General features: G+C 62.8%; 1 protein-coding gene across 3 annotated transcripts; it reads right to left on the reverse strand.

Moving 5' to 3' along the window:
- Window positions 1-223: 223 nt before the first annotated feature.
- On the reverse strand, window positions 224-15608 carry BAK1 (BCL2 antagonist/killer 1). Of its 3 annotated transcripts, none has more exons than XM_064173652.1 (6): window positions 15434-15608; window positions 11618-11751; window positions 7119-7257; window positions 6910-7053; window positions 4023-4203; window positions 224-3916 (listed from the first exon to the last, which is right to left on the reverse strand). In XM_064173652.1, the coding sequence occupies exons 2-6, from the start codon at window positions 11703-11705 to the stop codon at window positions 3812-3814; spliced, it is 657 nt and encodes a 218-aa protein (XP_064029722.1). In that variant the 5' UTR covers window positions 11706-11751; window positions 15434-15608; the 3' UTR covers window positions 224-3811. The 3 variants fall into 3 exon arrangements, with proteins under 3 accessions (XP_064029722.1, XP_064029723.1, XP_064029724.1); XM_064173653.1 differs by having other exon boundaries at window positions 11618-11735; window positions 15434-15607; XM_064173654.1 differs by lacking the exon at window positions 15434-15608 and adding an exon at window positions 12502-12655 and having other exon boundaries at window positions 11618-11735.
- Window positions 15609-22428: the final 6820 nt, after the last annotated feature.

Consider the following 22428-nt stretch of genomic DNA (forward strand, 5'->3'; position numbering starts at 1 on the left):
CCAGGGCACCTGGACCCTGCAGCCACGCCCCAGCAGTGCTGCCAAAGCTCTCTCTGCCTGGCATCACCTGCTGGGGCTCTGCAGTCGCCAGCAGTTAGTAGTGTCTGAGGGTGAAATTGTTCCCTTTGGCCCTTCGGGAGGCAGACACCAGCCCCCACCTGGCTCCAGCCTCCTCCCAGGAACCAGCTCCTGGAAGAAACCTTCAGCACAGCTCAGGGAGGAATTTGCACTGCAAGACCCAGTTTTATTCCACAGGTACCTATATTGCATCATTTCAAACCAGAGTATTCATGGAAGCAAAGGGTAAAAACAACCCCCCCGAGGCCCTCTGCCTGCCCCTGGAGGGTGACCTGCCTGGGCAATGGCTGCCCACAGGCACAGCTCCTTCCCAGCTCCCTGCTGCTGCTGGCCACCCAGAATCACAGCATCCTTGAGGCTGGAAAAGATCTGAAGGTCAAGGAGCCCAACCCATGAACCATCTTCCTCTCCCTCCCCCTGAAAGAAAAGGCGTGGACCAAGTGTCCTCCCCTCCAGAGTCAGCACAAAGCTCTACTGCTCCATCATGAGCCCTGCCCCCTCCTGCAGTGCTGGGGTGGACTAGAGGCTTCCTGGGAGGTGGGACAGAGCTGTGTGGAGCCCCAGGCACACTGAGACGGTGAGAAAGGCAAGGAAGGAGCAGAGGAGTGGTGAGTGTGGGTTCGAGCACCAGGGGCCGGCCCCAGCAGCAGCTTCACGGGAGGCTGCCACCAGCCCCAGGCACACAGCGAGCAGTTGCCTGGCTCAGGGTTTGGCTCACAGCAGGAGGAAGGGTCAGAGGGGAGAGGTGCTCCTGTCAAGCCTCCCAACGGTGCAGGCAGATTCTTGCATCCAGAAGGAAAGAGCTGGAGAGGGTGGGAGCAGGAAATGCTCTCAGATGGACTCAGCCAAGGAGACCCTTCAGGCTCCCAGCCCTTTGCCTTTCCCTGGGAGCTCAGCTCCTCTCAGCCCTTGAACCCAGCACCCAGGTGGCCGCCCCCACAGTGCTGTTGCCAAAGAGGGACCAGCAACCCATTCACAGCCCCTCCCTGGGGACAGGGGCAGCTGAGAGGCAGAGGGAGACCAGAAGGCTGCTGTCCTGAGGCAGTGCTCCCTGCACATCCCTGGGAAAGGGATCAAGAGGATTTCACACCTGGAACTCTGCCTGGCTGCTGCACCTCTTGGGAAGGTTCCCTCTGCCCTGCTCCCAGAGGCTTTGCTGAGGCCTGAGCAGCTACCAGAAAGCTGGAGAATGTTCTCCACCCCCAGGCTGCTGGCCTCAGGGCTTGCCTTGGGGTGGAAGGTGAGAGCTCACTGCAAGCAGCACAGCCCTCAGTACCAGCAGAGATCTCTGCAACCCCTTAGAGTTCTTGGAGTGTGAAGCAGTGGATAAAAGCTGCTCTCCTGCTCTAAGAGAGCCTGCTGGGCACACGGCCAGGGCCCAGAACTGGCCTGGAGGATGGTGGCACACGGAGAAGAGATGATGAAGGCTGGTGAAGAGAGCAGGAACCCAGCCCTCAGAAGTTCACTTCCCTCGTGGCCGAAAGGCTCCATCTGGTGGTGTTCTGGCCCAGAGGAGAAGGCAAGGAGCGGGGCTGGGCACCCGGAGAATGCCAAGCTGGCGAGATTGGCTGACCCCAGGGTCGGCAGAGCCTGAGGGACTCTCCGGGTCTGCTCGAGAGGTGACATAGCGGCAGGGAAGTTGTGTGGATGAAGGCAGAGACACGCACGGGAGGGCAGGTGAGCTAAGGGCACACTTCAGCTGCTTGCAGAGGCAGAACCTGAGCGTGGAGCTGCCCTGGGGCGTTTGTGCTGCTCGGCACAGCAATGACAGCAGACCTGGGGCAGAGCCGGAGCACAGCAAACACTTTAATGCTTGTCCGTGAAGCACAGCCCAGAGCACTGCAGAACAAAGGGGCCAAAGGAAAAGCTCAGGAGGAGCCGGGGAGCAGCTGCAAGGTTCGCCGCGGGGCAGCAGCAGGAGGGCTGTGCGCTGAGCTGAGGTCCTGCTGAGCCTCTGCGGCTGTGTGCAGCAAGGCTGTGAGGGGTCCTGCCTGTGTGCGGGGGCAGACCTGCGGCAGTCAGCCTCGGCGGCAGCAAGGCACACAAACTGAGGGGGGGAAATCCACCTGGAGGTGGTGACTAAGGTAGGAACTGGAGATCTGGGGAGGCAGTGCTGGAGTGGCTCACAACCAGCTCAGCTGCCAGGATCGCCTCCAGCACAGCAGGGCAGAAGGACTGCTCTCGAGGTGGTCAGCACAGCTGGCGACAGCAGGGGAGGACACAGGGGAGCTGAGCTCTGTCCCTTTGGCAACCCCCAGGCTGCAGAGCTGCGTGGGGGCACTGTCAGTTGTGGTCACTCAGCCCCTCCTGTGGCAGCACCACCAAGTTCCCTGCTCCAACCAGCATGGAGAGGCCCCAGAGGGCAGGAGGCTCAGGGCTGTGGTACTGTGGCTCCAGCTGTCCCAGTGCCCAGCCCAGAGGTGAGAGGAGCCCAGACACAGCAGCACGCTCGCCCCCTGCCTCTGGGGTCTCTGCAGCTCCCCCCCGCGCTGTCTGACCTGCTCGAGATGCTGATGGGGCAGGGTGAGTTTGGCTCAGACAGGGCCAGTCACAGTTTCAAGAGCTCCAGAATCACCTGAAGTGAAAAGCACAGACCTAAACCATGTGGCCATGCTGGGAGGCTCTCCCGGCAAGATCTGGGAGTGTGGAGCCTGCTTCCCTCCCTTCCCTTCCCCAAAATGCTGCTGGAGCCTTAGTCCTGAAGGGAACCAGGTCAAGTCCCTTCCCCAGGGCACTGTGCCTGTGCCCAGGAGGGGCTGGGCTCTGCTGTCTGGGCAGCTCCAAAACGGCAGCCCTGGGCTTAAGCAGGATGTGCCTGCACCACCCTGCCCTGAAGGCAAAGAGCTGTACAGGGATGGGATGCAGCTCCAGAGCCTCCCAGCTAGAGCAAGGGAGACCAACTGGCCACAAACGTGCTGCTCGTGTGCCAGCAGCCAGCTCTGCTGCCCAGCAGCTGCCAGCGAAGTGGAGGAGGGCAGGAGGGTGTCTCTGCCCTTTGTAGTGTCTGGAAACCTGCTGCTGCCTCCTTGTTCTGCCACAGGAGCCTTGAGCCGTGAGAGCAGTGGGGCTGCAGCCCAGCACCTGCCGCGGCCACGGAGAGCTGCAGGTTCAGGCTCTGGCAGGGCAACCTTTGTGCCAGTGCTGCCTGTGCCAGGGGCAGGCCCTGCCAGCAGGCAGGCTGCCAGCCTGTTTCTTTACGAAAGGGTCAGGACTCTGCTCAAAAGGGAGGAGGAGGCTCAGGAACAGAGGGGAGGTGAAAGGCAGCCCCGCCCGGGCCGGTGCTGGCCCCTGCAGACCACGACTGCAGCAGCCAGGGCTGCAATCCCTCTTCAGGTGCAGTCATGGCCTGGGCTGGAGCCACCAGCAAGAGGGGAGCTCTGCACCTCCCAGGGAGGGGAGAGGACCTCCCCCCATTGTCACAAGTGTGTTCCTTCAGACGTTCGGCTGCAGAGCAGCCTGTTGTGGCTCACTGCTGGGTGCTGCAGCGTCACAGTCCTGCTGTCCCCAGCAGCCAAGGCACGAAACAGACAAAGCTGAACCTTCCTCACGCTGCTGCTCTGCGCAGCTCCGGGCGGTGTCTGCAGAGATGGCAGAGACGCTGGGCCCCGAGGGTCGCAGGTCCGAGCTGCTGTTTCCCAGAGGCTCCTTGAATCCTCCCTCCCCCGGGAGATGCCAACGCGGCGCAGAGGTCCGAGCGCTCGGCCAGAGCCGCCCAGCCGCTGCCCGGCGCCGCTCAGGGCCTGAAGAAGCGCCGCGCCACCACCTGCGCCACCAGCACCAGCGCCAGCACCACCAGCATGTAGTTCACGTACACATTGTCCAGCTTGAGCGCGGCCACCTGGCAGGGACACACAGCGACCAGGGCAGTCAGCGCCGCCGCGGCCGGCCCGGGCCCGCCGCCCCCGGCCCCGGCGGCTCGGCGCCGAGCGGCCCCCGCGGCTCACCCATCCTCCCTGCTGCGCGATCCAGCGGGCGATGCGGTGCCGCAGCAGGACCTCGGCCAGGCCGCGGGCGGTGCGGCGCAGGAACCCGCGCACGCCCTGCCCGCACACGTGCAGCGCCAGGCGGTACCCGAAGCACAGCAGCGCCACCACGCGGCCCCAGTTGATGCCGCTCTCGAACAGGCTGCAAGGAGAGCAGTGCCAAGCGGCTCCCTCAGGGCTCCGCCTGGCACCGGAGCTGCGCAGCGCTGGCACCAGTGCTGTGGGACGTCTTTGTCGGCGGCATGGACAGAGGACTCACTGCACCCTCGGCAAGTCTGCAGGTGGCACCAGGCTGTGTGGCACAGGCGACTTGCTAGAGGGCAGGGATCTGTCCAGAGGGACCTGGGCAGGCTGCAGAGCTGTGCCCAGGCCAACCTCATCACATTCAACAAGACCAAGTGTAAGGTCCTGCACCTGGGTGGGTGCAATCCCAAGCACAGCTCCAGGCTGGGTGGGGAATGGCTGAGAGCAGCCCTGAGGAACAGGCCCTGGGGGTCTGGGGTGATGCAAAGCTCCACAGGAGCCTGCAGTGGGAGTGCAGCCCAGACACAACCCTGTGCTGGGCTGCAGCAAGCAGTGTGGGCACAGGGCAAGGGAGGGGATTCTGCCCCTTGGCTCTGCTCTCCTCACACCCCACCTGCAGTCCTGGGTGCAGCTCTGGAGCCCCCAGCACAAGCAGCACATGGAAGTGTTGGAGCCAGTCCAGAGGCCACCAAGATGCTGAGAGGGCTGCAGCAGCTCTGCTCTGGGGACAGGCTGAGAGAGTTGGGAGGAGACCTTCTTATAGTAGGGAGCACTTTATAGTGGCCTCCCAGGATCTGAAGGAGACTACAGGAGGGCTGGGGAGAGACTATTGACAAGGTCTGGTAATGACAGAGGGAGGAGGAATGGGTTTGAACTGTCAGAGGGGAGACTGGAAATGGATGTTAGGAAGAAGCTCTTGGCAGTGAGGGTGGTGAGACACTGGTGCAGGCTGCCCAGGGAGGTTGTGGAGCACAGGAGCACCCAATGTGGTTTTCTGTGCTCCACAACCTCCCTGGAGGTGTTCAGGACCAGGTTGGATGAGGCCTTGAGCGACCTGTTCTGGCTGGAGCTGGCTGAGCTTTGAGCTCCCTTCCAACCCAACCCATTCTGTGATTCTTTCAGAGCATCCAGGCCAGCACCAGCCCAGCACCTCCACAGACACCAAACCCTGTCCCCAGGTGCCATGGCCACACCTTTCTGGAACACCTCTTGGGATGGAGTCTCCACCACCTCCCTGGGCAGCCTCTGCCAGTCCCTGACCACTCCCTCACTGGAGATGGCTGCTGCTGACCTGGCACCATCCTGCCCTTCCCTCAGCTCTCCAGCCCAGCGCAGCCACTCCGCCTGCCCGCAGCTCCTGGGTTTTCATGGCCACTGAGGGAGGATTAAGCTGTCCTCAGGCTGCAGCAAGGTCAGTGGCTGCTACACATGCAGCCAAGAGCAAGAGCTACCACCCAGAGCATCCCTCACTTGTGCAGCCATGCCTGGAGCCAAGGATCTTGGAGCAGGATTTTTCCTTTCCCTGCACAGACAAAACCCTCCAAGGCCAAATCCTGCTCTTTCCTTAGACTGATGCTCCCAAGGGCTGCAGGAGCTCCAGAAGGAGCCTACTCAACACCTTCTGCTCCAGGTGCTGGTTGCTCTGGGCACGTTTGGCACTGATTTACCTAGACCAGGGTTTGGAGCTGTTTTTTCCTGGTTCCAGCAAGGAGGAAAGGAAGGAAAAGAAATAAACAGAGCAGGCTCAGGCCCCGAGTGGCCTCCTGGTGGTCCTGCAGACAAGGACCTGTCTTCTTGCAGAGCCTTGGCATGGAGCTGCCACCATGCAGGTGACAGAAGGCGAGGGGAGTTAGAGCCTGGGAGGGAAGAGCAGGAGACAGCAGCAGGAGGAGAGGCAGAGGTTGATTTACCTGCTCGCGGTGCGCTACCCGCCCCGGGCTGGAGAGGAGAGCCCAGCGTGGCTTCCCGAGGACAGGGGAGCAGCAGGGGACAGAAGAGAGGCAGTTAGACAACAAACACCGAGCAGAGGAACAGGGCAGTGCTGGGAGCAGTGCCAGCCTGGCAGCCAGAGACCTCCGCTGCCCTCCTGGCTCTGCCAGAGGTCCTCCGCACGGCCCCGAGCAAAGCACTCCATGTGCACAGTGCCTTGCTCTGCCTGCGGGCACAGAGGGGCGACTGAGCCCCTGCAGGGCCACCTCCATCCAAGCCTGTAGCTCAGGCAATCAGGGCCACAGCTTGTCCAGGTCTCTGCTTTCACTTTTCACCCTGTGTCTGTGCTTTGTGGGAGAGTGTCAGCTGCAGGCTCTGGAAGCCTGTGGAGCTCCCATCCTGAGTCACTCCAGTCCGTTCCCAGGGGACCATGCCAGGGACAGCCTGCAGCTGGGATTGCTTTCTGCCTCTGACAGCCTGACCTATTAGGACTTCTCAGCCACAGTGGCAGTGGGACCAGCAGCAGGTCTGCCTGGGGCTGGTCACACCCCTGAAGGGCAGCTGGGACATTCAGTTGGCACAGGATGCCCAGGCCACGCTTCCCAGGCACATGCCCCAGGCTTTCTGACCCCAGCCAGCTTGTGCCAGGGCTGGAGAGGACTGTCAGGTGAAGACTGCCCAAGCACTGTGCAGGAGGAAGAGCAGACAGGCAGGAAGCACAGGAACCATCCCAGTGAGCTTGCTGGCAGCTCAGCCAGGGCAGTGGGAGAAGCTGGAACGGACACAGCTGGGCAGCAGCTGCCCTAGGCTGGGGGGCAAGGGTTGGTGTCGCCAAGCCCCCCAGCTGCCCCCTCCTTCCCTGGGCTCCTGCAGCCCAGGCAGCCTCGGGGCTTACCTGGAGGCTATCCTGGTGAAGTACTCATAGGCATTGTCCCTGTTGGGCTGCAGAGACTTCAGCATGCAGCGGAACTCTTGGTCGTAGCGCTCGTTGATGTCGTCGCCGATGATGGCCAAGCGCCGCCCCACCTGGCTGCCCGTGCTGCGGGGACCGCTCCGTCAGCCGCGGGGCCGCCGGGGGCTGCCTCGGCGGGGGCAGAGCCTTACCTGTAGCTCTCCTCCTGCTGGAACTCCTCCAACTCCGGGGCCGGGGGCACCTCCTCCCCTCGCTCCTCTCGCTCCTGCCGGTAGCGGTAGAAGGCGTAGCCGCGGAACACCTCCTCGGCCTCCTCCACCACTTGGTTTTCTGGGGGGCAGCAGCGCACACGGAGGGAGAGTCACGGACAGGTTCGGCTGGAAGGCAGCGCCGGGGGCCGCCCGGTGCAGCCCCGCAGCCCGCACCCATCCTGCCCGCAGCGGCTCCTGCAGCCAGGCAGAGCAGCCCCAGCGGAGCGGCTGAGGCCACTCGTGCTCAGGGGCACAGAGCCACCCTCCGAGGGCATTTCTGGCAGGAGTGACACAACAGAAGCCAGACGCTGCTGTGCCGCTGCCTGGCAGCTCTCCCTCTGCTCGATAAGGGCAGTGCTCAGCACAAACAACCTCAGGAATCTCAGCTCCAAACCCAAACTGGAGGCAGAGCTCGGTCTGGTGCTGCCCACCAAGCCTCAGCCAACCTCGGCCCTCAGTGTGCCCCAGCACTGTGCCCACGCGTGGCCGGGCACAGCGACGTGACCCATGGGAGGCTCTGGTGAGAGGTGCCCAGCCCTGGACGGGGATGGGGAAGGCAGAGGAGCTGCCCCCGGCTGGGCACATAACAGGGGAAGGGTCGGGACAAGGCCTGGGGGCTGCTTTTTGGCTTTCAGGAATGGGTTTCTCTGGCGGCTCAGCGAGGAGCCAGCACTGCTCCAGCAAAGTGAAACTGACTGAGTCACAGTTTCAGTGGCAGGCTGGGCAGAGGCAGGCAGAGGCTGGGCAGAGGCTGGGCAGAGGCGGGCAGAGGCTGGGCAGAGGCTGGGCAGAGGCGGGCAGAGGCTGGGCAGAGGGGGGCAGAGGCTGGGCAGAGGCTGGCAGAGGCGGGCAGAGGGCGGCAGAGGTTGGGCAGAGGGTGGCAGAGGCGGGCAGAGGCTGGGCAGAGGCTGGGCAGAGGCGGGCAGAGGCAGGCAGAGGTGGGCAGAGGTTGGGCAGAGGCTGGCAGAGGTTGGGCAGAGCAGAAGAGGAAGTAAGAGCACAAAAGGTCCCAAGGTTTTACTTGCCCCAGGCACTATTTCTGGCAGCAGCAGAAGGTGCAGCCTCTGCCCCAGCAGCTCCCCACAGCACCTGCCGAGGCCATCCCTGGGTCCTGCCCACTCAGAGGAGCAGGATTGGGATCAGGATTTGCTTTGTGGACTCCCAATAATCATGGAATGGGTTGGGCTGGAAGGGACCTTAAAGCTCTTCCAGTGCCAACCCCTGCAAGGGGCAGAGACACCTCCCACCAGCACAGGCTGCTCAAAGCCTCATCCAGCCTGGCCTTGGGCACCTGCAGGGATGAGGCATCCACAGCTTCTCTGGACAACCCTTCCCAGCACCAGCAGCAGCTTTGGAGCTCCTCTGGGATCTCTGGCCTCCGTGTGGGATCACTGGGGCCACGTTAGGAGGCTTAGGAGCTGCTGTGGACCCACACACAGCAGTGGAGGACCTGCTCCACCTCTGCTTCATGTCATCCTTGGCCCCTAGCTCAGCATCTAGACCAGACCAACCCCAGCAGCAGCCTGGATCCACTCTGTGGGCAGCACTGAACAGAGCTCAGCTGGTTTCAGACCTGCAACATCTGCACTTCTGCGTGAGATGCTTCCCTCCTCTGTCCCCACCTCCTGGGGAGCAGCTGCCAGGTCTCACCAAGTTATCCACCAGCCCTCGCTGCCACTCAGCAGCCTGCTGCAGACCCTGAGCATGGCAGCTGCAAGCCAGCAGCAGCCCTCTGGGGCTCGGGAGGTGAGCAGTGACTGCACTGAGAGCTGCAGCTCTTTGCAGAGGGAGGCCCCAGCCTGGGAAGAGCCAGCTGGGAGCTGGGAGCTCCACAGGGAGCTGCAGGGAACAAAAATGGTCTCTGGAGAGCTCTGCCTCCAGGGGAAGCTCAACTCCACCTCGTGGGAGCTGCAGCTCAGGTGTGCCACTGCATCATGCTGGCACCATCCTGCACTGCTCATAGCTGGCAGCAGAGGAAATGGGAAACTTCTCTCCCCAGAGGCCTTCCCCTGCTGCTGCTGCTTCAGACCAAGCCTCTCCCCAGGCAGCAGAGGAGCAGCACTCCCCAGCAGCCTCCCTGTGAGCTGATGGGCAGAGAGCCTTGGCTCAAGAGCAGGAATTCATCTCTCCAAGCCACCCAGGCAGGGAGCTGCTCAGGTCCAGGCTCTGGAGGGGACTCAAGAACTCTGCTTTACCTCTCCTGTTGCTGTGCCACCAACACACCTGCAGGGTTGGGGCTGCAGCAAGGTCTTGCTCTGGTACTTTGCTGCTCAGGCTGAGACCTGGCTCATGGCTGCTCATCTGCTGAGCTGCAGAGGGAGGCTGGGCCCAGGGCTCAGCAGGGTGCTCGGGATGGGGCACACCTCAGCTCTGGCACGATGTTTCCCTCGGCCCCATCGAGTTGCTCATGAAGGAGTTTCCTGGGACAGAGTCGTCAGGAGGCAAGCCCAGAGCAGAGCTTTGCCAGCACAGCCACCAGGAGGACTTTCGGCAAGCTGCAGCCACGCAGGGACAGGAGAGGTAGCTGCAGGGGGAGTCCAGCACAGGCTCTGTGGGAGCTACATGGGCACCAGACAGGGAGAGCCTGGTTTGGGTGGCTCCAGAGGCTCTGCAGGATGGATGAGCAGCCAGGTCTGAGCGGGCAGCTCACATTTGTCCTACTCATTTTGCAGGTGCTGCTGCAGATGAAGACACAGAGCTGCTCATAGAGCCATGACTAACAGCCCCCAGCAGCCATTCATCACTCCAGGGCTCGCTCCACAACCCAGAGCTGAGGCAGACAAGCCAGGAGCAAACCCCAGCTCTCCAGGCGTGGCACCAAAGTCCCCTGTTAAGGCAGGTTCACCTCCATCCCATGGCACAGGAACATGCCCAGGGGAGGGTTGAACCTCTCCAGAGGAGATTCCACAGCCTCCCTGGGCAGCCTCAGGGTGAAGAAGTTTCTGCTCCCTCTTTGCTCCACAGAATCAGTTGGGTTGGGAAAGCCTTTTGAGGATGACTGAGTCCAACCACTCTGTGACTGTGCCAAGGCTGGGGCCAGACCCTGGCCCTTAGCACCACAGCTCTGCCTCTTGCAAGCACCTCCAAGGATGGGAGTTCCACCACACCCCTGTGCCAGGCTTTGAGAGCTCTTTAAGGCACTTAATGTCCAACCTAAGCCTCCCCTGGGGCAGCCTGAGGCCATTTCCTCTCATTCCATCACTCCTTCCTCGGGAACAGAGCCCAACCCCCAGCCTGGCTCCGGTCTCCTCTCAGCCTCTTTTTCTCCAGCTCCCTCAGCTGCTCTTCCCCAGCCCTGCTCTCCAGACCTTTCCTGAGGCTTCTGCCTCAGAGGTGTGTGGAGATTCCCCCTCCAGGTTGCAGATGCAGCCCCTGAGTGCTGGAGCAGAGGGCTGGCAGCACTGGCAGGCAGTGCTGGTGACAGAGGAAGTGTGGCTGCTGAACAGGGGGGCTGGAGCTCAGGGCCTGATCCTCTCGAGGCTTTCTCACACCTCTTTGGCCTCGACAGGAAATCAGCAGAAGTGCAAAGCTGCTGAGCTGCTGCTCTGGGCTTACCTCCTGCCCTGCAGGCTCTGGCAGGCCGAGGGCAGGGCTTTGCCTGCAGTGCACTCGGGTGGCTCCAGCAGACACTGCCCTGTGCTGGAGCCTGGGCAATGGCAGAGCACAACTAACAGCAGCAGGGAGGCAGCCTGGAGCCGAGCGCAGGCAGCAGCAGCTGGGCTCAGCTTCTGCTCTCCACTAGTGACAGAGCTGCACAAGTCCACCTGCCAGCAGGCTGTGTCCCCCGCGGCTCACAGCTTCCCCTGCTTGCCGCTGGGGGCTCAGGGGGGAGCTGAGCTCTGCCCTGGGTTCCTCGTGGCCCCGCACCCAGTCTCAGCCATCAGCCTGCCGCAGGCTGGCACGGGAGGGATGGACTCTGAACCGCTCTGGGCAGCTCTCCCTGCTCCCCACTGCTCTCACCAGCCGCGGATGTGATAAGACTGAAAGCAGGAGCCCGAGCCCGGGCACTGCCCAGGGAGGTGCTTCCCTCTGCTCTCCACACCAAGAACTTCTGTGCCCGGGGAAAGGAAACGAAAGGGCAGCAGGCAGCAGCTTTGCCTCTTGCAGCCAGCTGGGCTGAGCTGCCCCGAGCTGCCCCATGCCACCCTGCTCTGAACCCCAGCATGGTGAGGCTGGGAGGGACCTCTGGAGATCATCCAGCCCAGCCCCCCTGCCCCAGCAGGGCACCCGCAGCAGCTTGCCCAGAGGCACAGTGGCCAGGGCGGGTTGGAAGCTCTGCAGAGGAGACTCCACAGCCTCTCTGGGCAGTCTGCTCGCCCAGCTTGGCTTGGCACAGCTTTGTGCTTTGCTGTCCCAGCTTTGCACAGGGCCCTGGAGGGATGGAGTCAGAAGCAGGAGTGTTGGGAATGCTTCCCCTGCTCATGCCAGCAGCCTTTTACCTGATTCGAGCTCCTGTGAGTGCTGCTGTCTGCTGCTGCCCTCTTGTCCCTGTGCCCTCGCTGGGCCATCCTGGTTCCCTGAGGCCATCGCAGAGCTGCTTGGGAAGATCAACTTCGCCTGGAGGGAGGAGAGCCTGTAAGTGACCTGGGTGTGAGCAGCCAGTGGGGACCCTCGCAGCCCATTCTCCCTCTCTGTGGCCTTTGCTTTCCCCTGTGCCCGCAGCCTGGCTCCTCCTCCCTGCCTGCTCTCCTGACTCTGGGCCAAGCCAGGCAGCTTGGTTGGGTTTCTCCTCTTCTTGCCTCCTCTCAGGACCATGCTTGCAGAGAGTCACAAGAGGGAAGTTACTCAACGTCTTCCCCCACCTCGCCACCTCCCCACCCTTGCTGGAAGGCTGCCAGCTCTCCCCTGCCCACGGGGAGGGTGCCCTGGGCTGCACCAGCTCCTGCTCAGCCCACAGCAGCAGCAGCTGCAGGCTGGGGTGAAGCACAAAGGGCTCCTCAGCTGCCTGCCTGTACCCAGGGAATGTGCCTGGGAGCTGAGCTCTGCTGCGGCCCTGACCTGCAGCCGCAGTGGCCAGAGGCTGGCCCCAGTGGTCTGAGGGGTCTGTTCCAACCAAAGCAGGTCTGTAAGAGTCCTCACCCGGCTGCTGCAGCTCTCACGGTGCTGACCTCTCCTGGCAAGCACCTTCCACCTGTTTCTGCAGCGTCTATTAGAGATGAGCTCTCAGCTTTCCTCTGTCCGGGGGCTCTAATCCCTTTGTTCCCACATCCTTATCCTGAGCTCCCCTCAGAACAAGAGAATCAAATGGGAGCAAAAAGCACAGCTCAGGATGCTGCTGCCCTTCCCAGGTGTCCTAACCCCAGACCTGCAGTTCAGCTCTCACCCAGCTCCTGTGTTCCTCTCCTGTGGTACTGAGCTCACCCCTGGGCTCTGCAGGGCAGGACACGAACCCAGGCAGTCAGCAGCAGGCTCAGAGGCTGCAGGTCCCAGCCTGCCCCTGGGCATGCCAGCACAAGTGCCCTGGCCCCTGCCTCGGGGCTCAGCTGCTGGGGCTCCTGGCCTGCAGCAGTCTCTGCTCCTGCCCACACCAGCAGCACCCAGAGCTTCAAACTGCCTTCAGGGCAACATCAACCCCCTCCAGCCACGGGCAGCTGAGCACCTGCTGTAAGAAGGGCCACACCTGGGCCAAGCTTACAGCCTCCCACTGAAGGCTGCTCAGAGTCAAACCCACTCTGAGGCCAGGAGCACTAGGGTGAAGTGCAGCCTGCAGCCAAGGTGGGGCTGGGGCTGCAGAGCACATCAGCTCAGCCTGCAGAGCCACTGCACCTTGGCAGAGCTGCACCAGGGAACCTGAGCCACAGTGACACAGATGGGGAGGAGGTTTTTCCCTACATGTGTCCAAGGAAAAAGCTGCAAACACGATGAGGATCAGCAGCTGGGACAGAGGATAACCCTGGGAGGAGAGCTGGCTCCTACCTGCCCTGAGGGGCAGAGACCCAAGCTCCAGAGCTGCTCCTCTCTGTGCTCCTCTCTGGCACAGTGGAGACAGCTCAGGGGGTGCTTGTAGAGGCTGCTCATGCCCTCACCCCTCCTCCTCAGAGGAAACCTTCCCTTGCTGCCTCTCTGCCATTCCCAGACCCTCCCTGGGCACTCGGGAGGCCACAGCTGCTGCCCACGTTGCACAGGGTGGAGGCCCTGGGGAGGATGCAGGCACATCCACAAGGCTCAGCTGCCTCTGGAGCTGGTCTCCAGCTGCAGCCAGCTGCATTTGACACCAACCCACTCCTGAGGCCCAGGCCGGAGCCCTGAGGAAGAGGGCAGTGGTGGGTGTGAGGGGTGGCTGGGGAGGAAGGCAGTGCCCAGGAGCTGAGTCACTGCACACTCAGGGCTGCCCTTGGCAAACCCTCTGGGAGCAGCAGGCTGGGGCTGGCCCTTGCTGAGCAGCAACTTTCATTTTCATTTTGCTTCTCAGGGTAGCTTCCTGCAGTGCTTCCTTCTCTTGCAACACAGGGCACTGCAGCCCTTTGGCACATGGCAAACACAGGGCACTGCAGCCCTTTGGCACATGGCACAGCAGGCACTGGCAGCTATGCCCTGCTCAACAGGCTCCTGGTCCCCAGCCTGATCCCCGGGCAGCTCCTTAACTTCTGCTCCTGCAAGACAGGTGAATGGCCAAGAGAGCCTCCTGCCAGCCTCTGCTGGGGTCAAAGCACCCCAGACCATCCTCTCCAGCATCAAGAGTGCTGCTGCCCACATTCCTCCTGCTTCCCAGCCCAAGGTCCCCTTGATGTGCCCCACTGTCCCTTTGTTGCAAGAATGCCATGCTGCAGAGGGCCACCAGGGATGTGAAGGAGGAGAGGACACCCACAAAGCCAACCCAAGGCTGCAGCGAGTGGAGGTTCTGCAGCACAGGAGCAGTGGAGGCTGAGATGAGCTGCAGGTTGCTGGGAGCAGGCTGTGGCTCTCAGCAGCTGCTAGAGGATGGAGCTGCACCTCTTGTAGGAGGCCACAAAGGGCTGAAAGCAGAGGCCAGAGTTCAGCAGCACCTCCAGAAGGCACAGGAGCCTCATCTCTGGAAAAGAGCATGTGCCAGGCAGGAGTCCTCCATCAGCCCTCCTGCAGCCTGCAGCCTTCCCTAACGCAGGGAAAAAGAGACCTCTGCCTCCACTCGGCCTCAGTCCAGCCTCAGCTCCTTGCCTTAAAGGTCTCTGGCACAGTTCCTCTGTGCTCACCACTTCTGCCAACCCCCCCCCCGCAGGATGCTGCCCGGGTGGAGGGAAGGTGGTGGGGCCAGCAGGTCTGCAGGAGGGCAGAGAGGCTGCAGAAGCAGCTGGAACTCCCCAGCAGAGCCTGGCTGTGGGGCTCTGGAGCCATCCCCTGACACGGTCTGCAGATCCTGCTCCAGGAAATGCGTGGGGCATCCTGTGGGACCAGCACTGCACACAGCCCTGGGCCTGCCTGTGCCATGGGTATGCCGGGCAGGGCAACCCTCCCTGGCACAGAGAACCCAGGGCACTGCTGTGCCCCTCTACCAGCCTCGCTCCCAGGGGTGAGGTAAGTTTGCCCAGTTTGGTCTTACTCCTCCAGCACAGCACCAGGGCCCAGCTGGCCCAGGAGCCCTGGCAGGCAGGGACAGCACAGGCAGGGTCCCCCCACAAGCCATGTGCCCACCTCCTGGAGGAGCCCAGTGCCAGGTGGGAAGCTGTGCAGGGCAGCCCCCAAAGCCCCCCCTGCCGTGCCCGTGTCTGAGATCACCACCCAGGGCAGAGCAAGGCGGATGCCACCCTGGCCCTCAGCATGGCACAGCTCTCCCCACCAACAACCTGTGGGCTCCGCCGACTCTCGTCCCCCCGCGCCGAGCGCTGGTGTGGGCATGGCTGCCACATCATGGCACTGCAAGACTCGGAGACAGCACGGCCAGAGGGGGCGAGGTCCCCTCCGGGGAACGATGATCAGCTCGGAGCAGGGCACCCCAGCCCGGGCCCAGCCGCTGTGCCCACCGGAGAGCTGCCTGCCGAGGCAACCCCCGGGACTGCAGCCTTCTGCACCGGGTGGTGCAGGATGAGACCCTGCTGCTCTTGCTGGGCTGCCCCCCGAGCTCTCGGGCACTCTGGGGGTCTCGGGACACCCACCCCCGGGACATCCCTCTGCTGGTTCCCGGCGCATCCCTCGCCAGGGCTCCGGGGACATCTCTGCCCCGGCGACATCCGCCCTCCGGCTCCCGGCGCCGCCCGCCCGGGCCCGGTGCCTATAGATAACCCATCCCGCTGGAGGTTCGGGGAGGGCCGCGAAGCGGGGGTACCCCCGTTACTCACCGAGGACCGGGCAGGTCGCGGTGCCCGGCGGCGTTAACGCATCCCGGCGCGGAGCTGCTGCTCCATCCCCTTCCTGCCTCCTCCCCGGAGCGCGGCGCGGGGGAAGGAAGCGAACAGGGCCCGGGGAGGAGGAGGGAAAAGAAGAGAGAAGAAAACCCAACCCAGCTGGAAACCCAACCCCAGACCATAGACGCGGCCCGGGCCGGGCGGCGCTCGGGCTCAGCTCCCTCTAGAGGCTCCTTGCCGGGCGCGGGGCGGCGGCGCCGGGAGCCCCCGGGAGTGCCCTCCGCGTTCCCCGGGGAGGCGCTGGGGACCCTGCAGGCGTTCCAAGTCAAGCTCGACGGGGCTCTGCTCGGAGCGACCCGATCTCGTTGGCGGTGTCCCTGCTGACTGCAGGGCGTGTGGGGCCAGGAGGGCTTCGAGGGTCCCTCCCCAGCCCAACCGCTCCATGATTCCCCAGAGGTCATCCGGTCCAGCCCCTGCCAGAGCAGCGTCGCAGGGCAGGGCACACAGGAGCACATCCAGGCGGGTTTTGAATGTCTCCAGAGGAGGCTCCACAGCCTCCCTGGGCAGCCTGCTCGGGGGCTTTGTCACCCTCACACCAAAGAAATTTCTCCTGATGCTGAGGTGGAACCTCCTGGCTGCCAGCTCGTACCTGCTTCTCCTTGTGCTTTCACTGGGCACCACCAGACAGAGCCTGGCACCTTCATCCTGACCCCCACCGCTCAGACATTTATAGACCTTCATCAGGTCCCCCCTCAGCCTTCTCCTCCCCAGACGAACCAGCCCTAGGGCTCTCTCTCAGCCTTGCTTCCTATCACCCACCCCAAGAACACCAACGGAGCAGGTCTGCAGCAGAGCAGCACAGCTGCAGCGGAGCAGAGACTCTGGCTGCTGGGGCAGGGCTCTGAGAGGGCCTGGCAGAGATAGAGGAGCTGGCAGAGCTGCTCGAAGTGGCTGAGCGGCGGAGGGACTGCTGGGGTCGGGGGGGTGCTGTGCTGGGGCGTGGGTGTGGGTGGTGCAGGCAGCCGAAGGCTCTCTGCCGAGCGGTGCAGTGCTGTAAATCAGCTCTGCGGAAGCAGTCAGTGCTTTGCTCCAGACAGCAGAGAGGGTTTTAAGAGCGGCCGTGAGGAGCTGCCTGAGGCTGCTCTAGGAGTTGGGGTTTAGTAGATTTCCCTTCTGCATGGCACAGCCCTGCCACGAATCCTGCCCCCGCCTGGCACGGCACAGCGGCCGAGAGCCAGGTGCCAGTCAGGGCACGGGAGCAGACTCCCCCGCGCTGCCGTGCCAGCCCTCAGCGGAGCTGCGGGAGCCTGCCGGGGATGAAATGTCCTCGGAGCAGCAGGTGGCAGCCTCCGACTGCCGACCGAGCCGAGCCGAGCCGAGCGGGACAGCCCTGGAGGGAGGGAAAAGTCGCTTCCTTCGGTCCCTGCGCGGGCAGAGCAGGCAGGAGGTGCTGGGCGCTGCCCACCTTGCCGCCTGCTGGGCACTCCGAGGTGCGGGGCTCGCTTGGCAGCAGCACAGCTCCTCCGCAGCGCAGTGCCCAGGGCTGCTGTCTTCAGAAGCTGCGTCAAGGAGGTGGGAAACTCCCAACCAGCGCTGAGAAACGGAACACGGAGGTGGTTTCTTTGTCTCCTGCCTGTGGGACACGACTTTTTCTGCCTCCTTTGCTTCCCCTCCCTCTCAGCTCTCTGCACCACCTCGCTCCGCGGTGCGTGGGCAGGCGCAGGCTCGGAGCCCCCCCGGGTTGAGCAGGGATGCTTCCATGGCTGAACCCATCTGCCACAGCTCCAGGGTGCAGAGCTGGTCCCCAGAGCCCACACAGCCCCTTGCAGCCTCTGCAAACAGATGCCAATTCCTAAGCCTGGCTCTTGGCTTTCCCAGGCAGATAAAGGCAGGGACATGCCTGGCACAGCTCCCGGGGGTGGCTGCTGCTGTGCTGCTTCCCTGGGCAGTGAGTGGGGCTGGAGGTGGAGGGGTGCAAGCAGCTGGCATTGCCGGGGCCCACTGTGCTTCATGCGGACGGTGGCAGTGTGGTGGCATGGGTGCAGCTCTTGTAGTGCAGATGCTGAAGGTCCCTGTGCCCTGTGCCCCAGGGCCTGGTGCTGCCCAGTAGCTGTGGGTAATGGGAGGGCAGAGCCTGTCTGGGGCATGTGGCAGCACTGGGAGGTGGGAGTGGGCAGCAAGGCTGGGGGGAAGCAGTGCTGCTCTGTCAACTGCTCCCATCCCGAGGTGTCTCCTTTCCCCTCCCTAGATCCCCCGAGGAGAGGGGCCCCAGTGGACCCCCCTATCCCCAAAGGAGACATCAGTGCTGCCTCTGCCCCCCACCCTGGGGCTGGCTGTGCTCAGGTTTGTCCCAAAGAGCTGCTCAGCTCCAGCTTTCTCCTCTCCTTTCCTCTCTGTTTTTCTCTAATGAACATTCCACACTTCCCTTTTGGCTTCCTGCTTCCCTGCTGCTTGGGAAGGACCTTTGAGACTCCCCCCCGGGCTGACAGGGCCTGGCCTGGCTTGGCATGACTTAGTTCTTTGTAGATGAAGCATTTATGTGAATAAATTGTCCTCACTTCTCCCTCTGATTATTCACTTTCCCTTATTAAATTTCCCTCCTGTGATGGATTTCTTCCCCTCCTTCCCCAGCCCTGCCACCCTCCAGCCTTCTCCCCACATGAGTTATGCTCTCTAGGTTCTCAGGGGGTTAGTTATTAATTTGGGGGTAAGCAGAGGCAGGTCTCAGGAGTGCTGAGATTGGTTCGACCATTGGTGATCCCCAGCCCCTGGGGCTAAAGCCAATCTCTCCAGCTCTGCCCACGCTGCTCTGGGTGCAGCCCAGGCTGCCCTTGGCCTTCTGGGCTGCCAGTGCCCACTGCTGCCTCCTGTCCAGCTTCTCCCCCACCAGCACCCCCAGGCCCTTCTCTGCAGGAGCTGCTCTCACTCTCATCACCCTCCAGCCTGGACTGATAACAAGCATTGCCCTGACCCAAGTGCAGGACCTTGCTGCTGGCCCAGTGGGAGGAGATGCCCATCCCTGCCTCCCTGCTGGGTGCCTGAAGCAGTGACCTCAGCAGCAATTCCCAGCCCGGAGCAGCTCATTCACAGCAGGTTGGGGGAGCTGCTGGCAGCTCTGCTCCTGCTAATCTGGGAATTGTATGGCAGGAAGCTCACACCCAGCCGACCTGCCCGGCACAGAGCCTGCAGTGTGTGCAGCAGCCCTCCCCAGCCTCCCCCTGCTCGGCTCAGGGCTGCTCCTCAGCAGTCCCCAGCCTTGCTGAGTCCCTCCCTGGACCTGCCTGAGGGTCTGGCACCTACCTTGGCTGGGCCAGAGCTCAGCCCTCCCATAACAGGATGGGGCTCTCAGCCTGGAGTGCTGTCACAGCCACCCTGTGCTCCTGGCAGCCCTTGGGCTGCAGCACAAAAGGGGACTCTGGAGCCATGGCTGTGAAGGAGATGAGCTCCTGATCAGCTCTGGGTGCTTACTCTGGACCCTGTCAATGGCAAATCAACCACAGCCAGCAGCACCTTCTTGCTGGATTGGTTCAGCAGCTCTGTCCTGGAGCAGTCCCCTCCCAGGCTGCCTTCCTGGGTACCAAACCTCTGTCCCTGACACATCCTTGGAAGCCTTGAGCTGCCAATAGCCTTGTGAGAGCTGAGCTGTCCCCAGCCAGGCTCTCCAGAGCACAGAGGTATTATTAGGCAGCTGCCTCTGACAGGCCTGTGCCACACAGCAGCCCGAGGAGGTGTCAGGAGGAAGGGTTTGCCTTGGCTGAGTCACTTCAGGGCTGCCTGTTCCAGGGCTGTGTGCTCCTCTTCGGGAAGCAGCTGCAGGTCACCCCCACAGCATCCCTGCTCCGCGTGGGCCTGGTCCCTCTGCTGCTCCCACTGCACTCCTGCGAGGTGGAGACACTGAGCTGGGGGTGCTGGGGCAGGCTGGTGGGCAGGAGCTGGGGGAGCTGTAGTGCTCTGCCCTCTGAGGAGCTGCAGGTTCCTGCGCTGCTGCATGCCCTGCGGGAGGCGATTTAGGAAGGCTGTTTACAAACACCAAGGTGCTGCTGGAGCAGCCCAGGCCGTGCAGAGCCTGGGGGCTGCAGGAGCCTCTGCAGACCTCTTTATCTTCCCATGCCCAGCAGGTGATGATCGAGCACCAGAGTGCTCTGACTGCTGCAGCTTTTCCATTCGTGGAGATGGATGTGCCAGTGGGACCAGCCTGGCACTGGGATGCTCCATTCCTGCACCATCCTCTGCTTGGCTGTGACCTCGCAATGAGAAGTGTGGCCTGGCTCTTGTGCCACAGATCTGCTTCTCAGCTGGTGGCTGAGGTGCTTGGCATGCTGACATGGAGCTGTTCAGAGGACCCAGAGGAGGACACAAAGCTGATCAGAGGCTGGGGAACCTCTGCTGTGAAGGCAGGGTGAGGGAGCTGGGGCTGCTCAGCCTGGAGCAGCCTTCCAGTAGCTGAAGAGATTCCAGGAGAGCTGGGCAGTGCCAGGCTGGAGAGCAGCCCTGAGGAGAGGGACTTGGGGGTGCTGCTGGAGAAGAAGCTCAGCAGGAGCCAGCAGTGTGCACTTGCAGCCCAGAGAGCCAAGCAGAGCCTGGGCTGCAGCAGCAGCAGTGTGGCCAGCAGGGCCAGGGAGGGGATTCTCCCCCTCTACTCTGCTCTGCTGAGACCCCACCTGGAGTCCTGCATCCAGCTCTGGAGCCCCTGGGACAAGAGGGCTGTGGAGATGCTGGAGAGTGTCCAGAGCAGGGCCAGGGGGATGCTGAGAGGCTGCAGCAGCTCTGCTGTGAGCACAGACTGAAAGAGTTGGGGCTGTGCAGGCTGGAGCAGAGGAGGCTCCCAGGGGACCTTCTTGTGGCCTGCCAGGATCTGAAGTGGGCTCCAAAAAAAGCTGGGGAGGGACTTTTGAGGCTGTCAGGGAGTGACAGGAGTGGGGGGGATGGAGCAAAGGTGGAGGTGAGGAGAGTGAGGCTGGAGGTGAGGAGGAAATTGCTCAGCATGAGGGTGGTGAGAGCCTGGCAGGGGTTGCCCAGGGAGGTGGTTGAGGCCCCATGGCTGGAGGTGTTTGAGGCCAGGCTGGCTGAGGCTGTGTGCAGCCTGCTCTAGGGTAGGGTGTCCCTGGGCATGGCAGGGGAGTTGGAACTGGCTGCTCCTTGTGCTCCCTTCCAACCCTGTCTGGTTCTAGGATTGTGTGACTGGACAAGGGCTGGGGGTGCCAGGACAGGGGACTCTGGTTTGGAACTGGAGCAGGTAGATTTAGATTGAACATCAGGTGTGAAGGTGGTGAGACACTGGCACAGGCTGCCCAGAGGAGTTGTGGACACCTCCTGCCTTGTGGTGTTCAGGGCCAGGCTGGATGAGGCCCTGAGCAAGCTGGGCTGTGGGAGGTGTCCCTGCCCTCGGCAGCAGGGCTGGGACTGGATGAGCTTTAAGGTCCCTTCCAAGCCAACCCATTCCATGGTTCTGTGATCCTGCTCCTCCCGAGGCAGCAGCCATGGACTCCTTTGTGGGGGAGGCTGCAGCAGCACCAAGTAAAGCAGCCTGAGCTTTGCAGGTCTCACCAAGCTGCATTACAGAGGTGAGACCCTGGGACAGTGCAGTGGCTGTGAGCCAACAGGAAAGAGGGTTTTAAGTGAAATACTCATCTGGATCCTCAGGCTGTGGAAGGCAGAGAGCTCTGCTGGCTTCCGTGCCCACACTAATTCAGCTCTCATTCTGACCCATTTGCATGGTGCTGGTGCTGGGGAGGGTCTGCAGATGGCCTCCAGCTCAAGGTCCCATTGCTGCAGGTGCTCCAAAATCCCTCAGCAGGCTCCACAGCCTCTGCCCCACATTCGAAAGCACTGAGGATGTAGCCTGGTACCCTCCAACCCCAGAGCTGCTCCCCAGCACACAGACCTTGCTCTGTGCAGGGCACTGGTCGGGCACAGCCCCCGGGCTGGCAGCTCAGATGGGCCCCCAAAGTGCCCTCCTTGTGCTGCTGGTGTCACACTGGCTGGGGACCAGATCGGCCTTCAGCCAACAAAGAGCTCTCCCAGCCGGGGGCCAGGAGGCAGAAACCTTGGCCAGACAAAGGCTCCGTTCTCAGGCAGTCCTCTGCCCTCTGCACCGAAGCAGGGAAGGCTCCTTTTGAATTCCCTAACTCTGCCCAGCTCCTCCTCGTCCCTCTCAGCCTCTGCCTGTCCTGCTTTATGGCACCCCCCACCCCCTGGCCAGCCAGCAGCAGCTCCCACCCCCTCCGTCCCCCCTGCCGGCTCGGTGGCTGCTGTGAGTCAGCGGCCGCAGCGCAGCTGTGACTAACTCTTCCCTCCAGAGGGACCGGTCTGGGTCCGGTGCACTGCTCTGGAGCTGCCTCACCAACCGCCCTGGCACAGCACTGCCCTGGCACAGCACCGCCCTGGCACAGCACCGCCCTGGCACAGCAGCGTGACTCATGCCGAGGAGCTGCAGGCTGATCTCCAGGACTGAGGCTGTCCTGCTCCCCCAGCACCACTCCAGCACAGATCCTGCTGCGGGAGCCTGTGGCCGTGCTGGGACAGCCCAGGGCAGAGCCAGCTCCCCCCTGCCCTCCCGGGGCCTGCCGTCCCTTGCTCACACCCAGCGGTGCTGTTCTCGGAGCTGGATGTGACCAGACCCTGGAAATCAGACCTGAGCCTGCTCATTATCAGTCCTCACAGTGCTGCTTCCTCCCCAGCAGCTCTGGGGCAGCCTGGGCACGGGGGTGGGGGTGGTGGTTCTCATCCAGTGCTGATGGCTGCTGGGGTTCCCATCCAGCACCAAGAGATGGGTCTGGGCGTGAGGCTGCTCCTGGCCTGGGGCATCCATCGGTGCGAGGGTGGGCATGTGCCCAGGGAGGCACTGTGAGTCCCCCCCCATCTCCCTTCCCCTCAGCAGATTTCACTCAGGGAGAAGCTGAGAACACAGATCTGACCCAGTGACACCCAAGGGAGCCCATCCCAGCCCTTTACCTGCAGCTCTGGGAGCCTTTAAAGGGAGGGGATGA

The sequence above is a fragment of the Pogoniulus pusillus genome, chromosome 39, assembly GCF_015220805.1.
Source record: "Pogoniulus pusillus isolate bPogPus1 chromosome 39, bPogPus1.pri, whole genome shotgun sequence".
Classification (NCBI taxonomy): Eukaryota; Metazoa; Chordata; class Aves; order Piciformes; family Lybiidae; genus Pogoniulus; species Pogoniulus pusillus.

Excerpts from the sequence above, each read along its gene's own strand:
- BAK1 (XM_064173652.1), bottom strand. The coding sequence starts at position 11,705 with ATGGCCTCAGGGAACCAGGATGGCCCAGCGAGGGCACAGGGACAAGAG. Across the intron at positions 4,204-6,909 it reads TTCACCAGGATAGCCTCCAG|CCTGTTCGAGAGCGGCATCA; the intron begins GTAAGCCCCGAG and ends CTCTCCTTGCAG. Across the intron at positions 3,917-4,022 it reads TCGCGCAGCAGGGAGGATGG|GTGGCCGCGCTCAAGCTGGA; the intron begins GTGAGCCGCGGG and ends TGTCCCTGCCAG.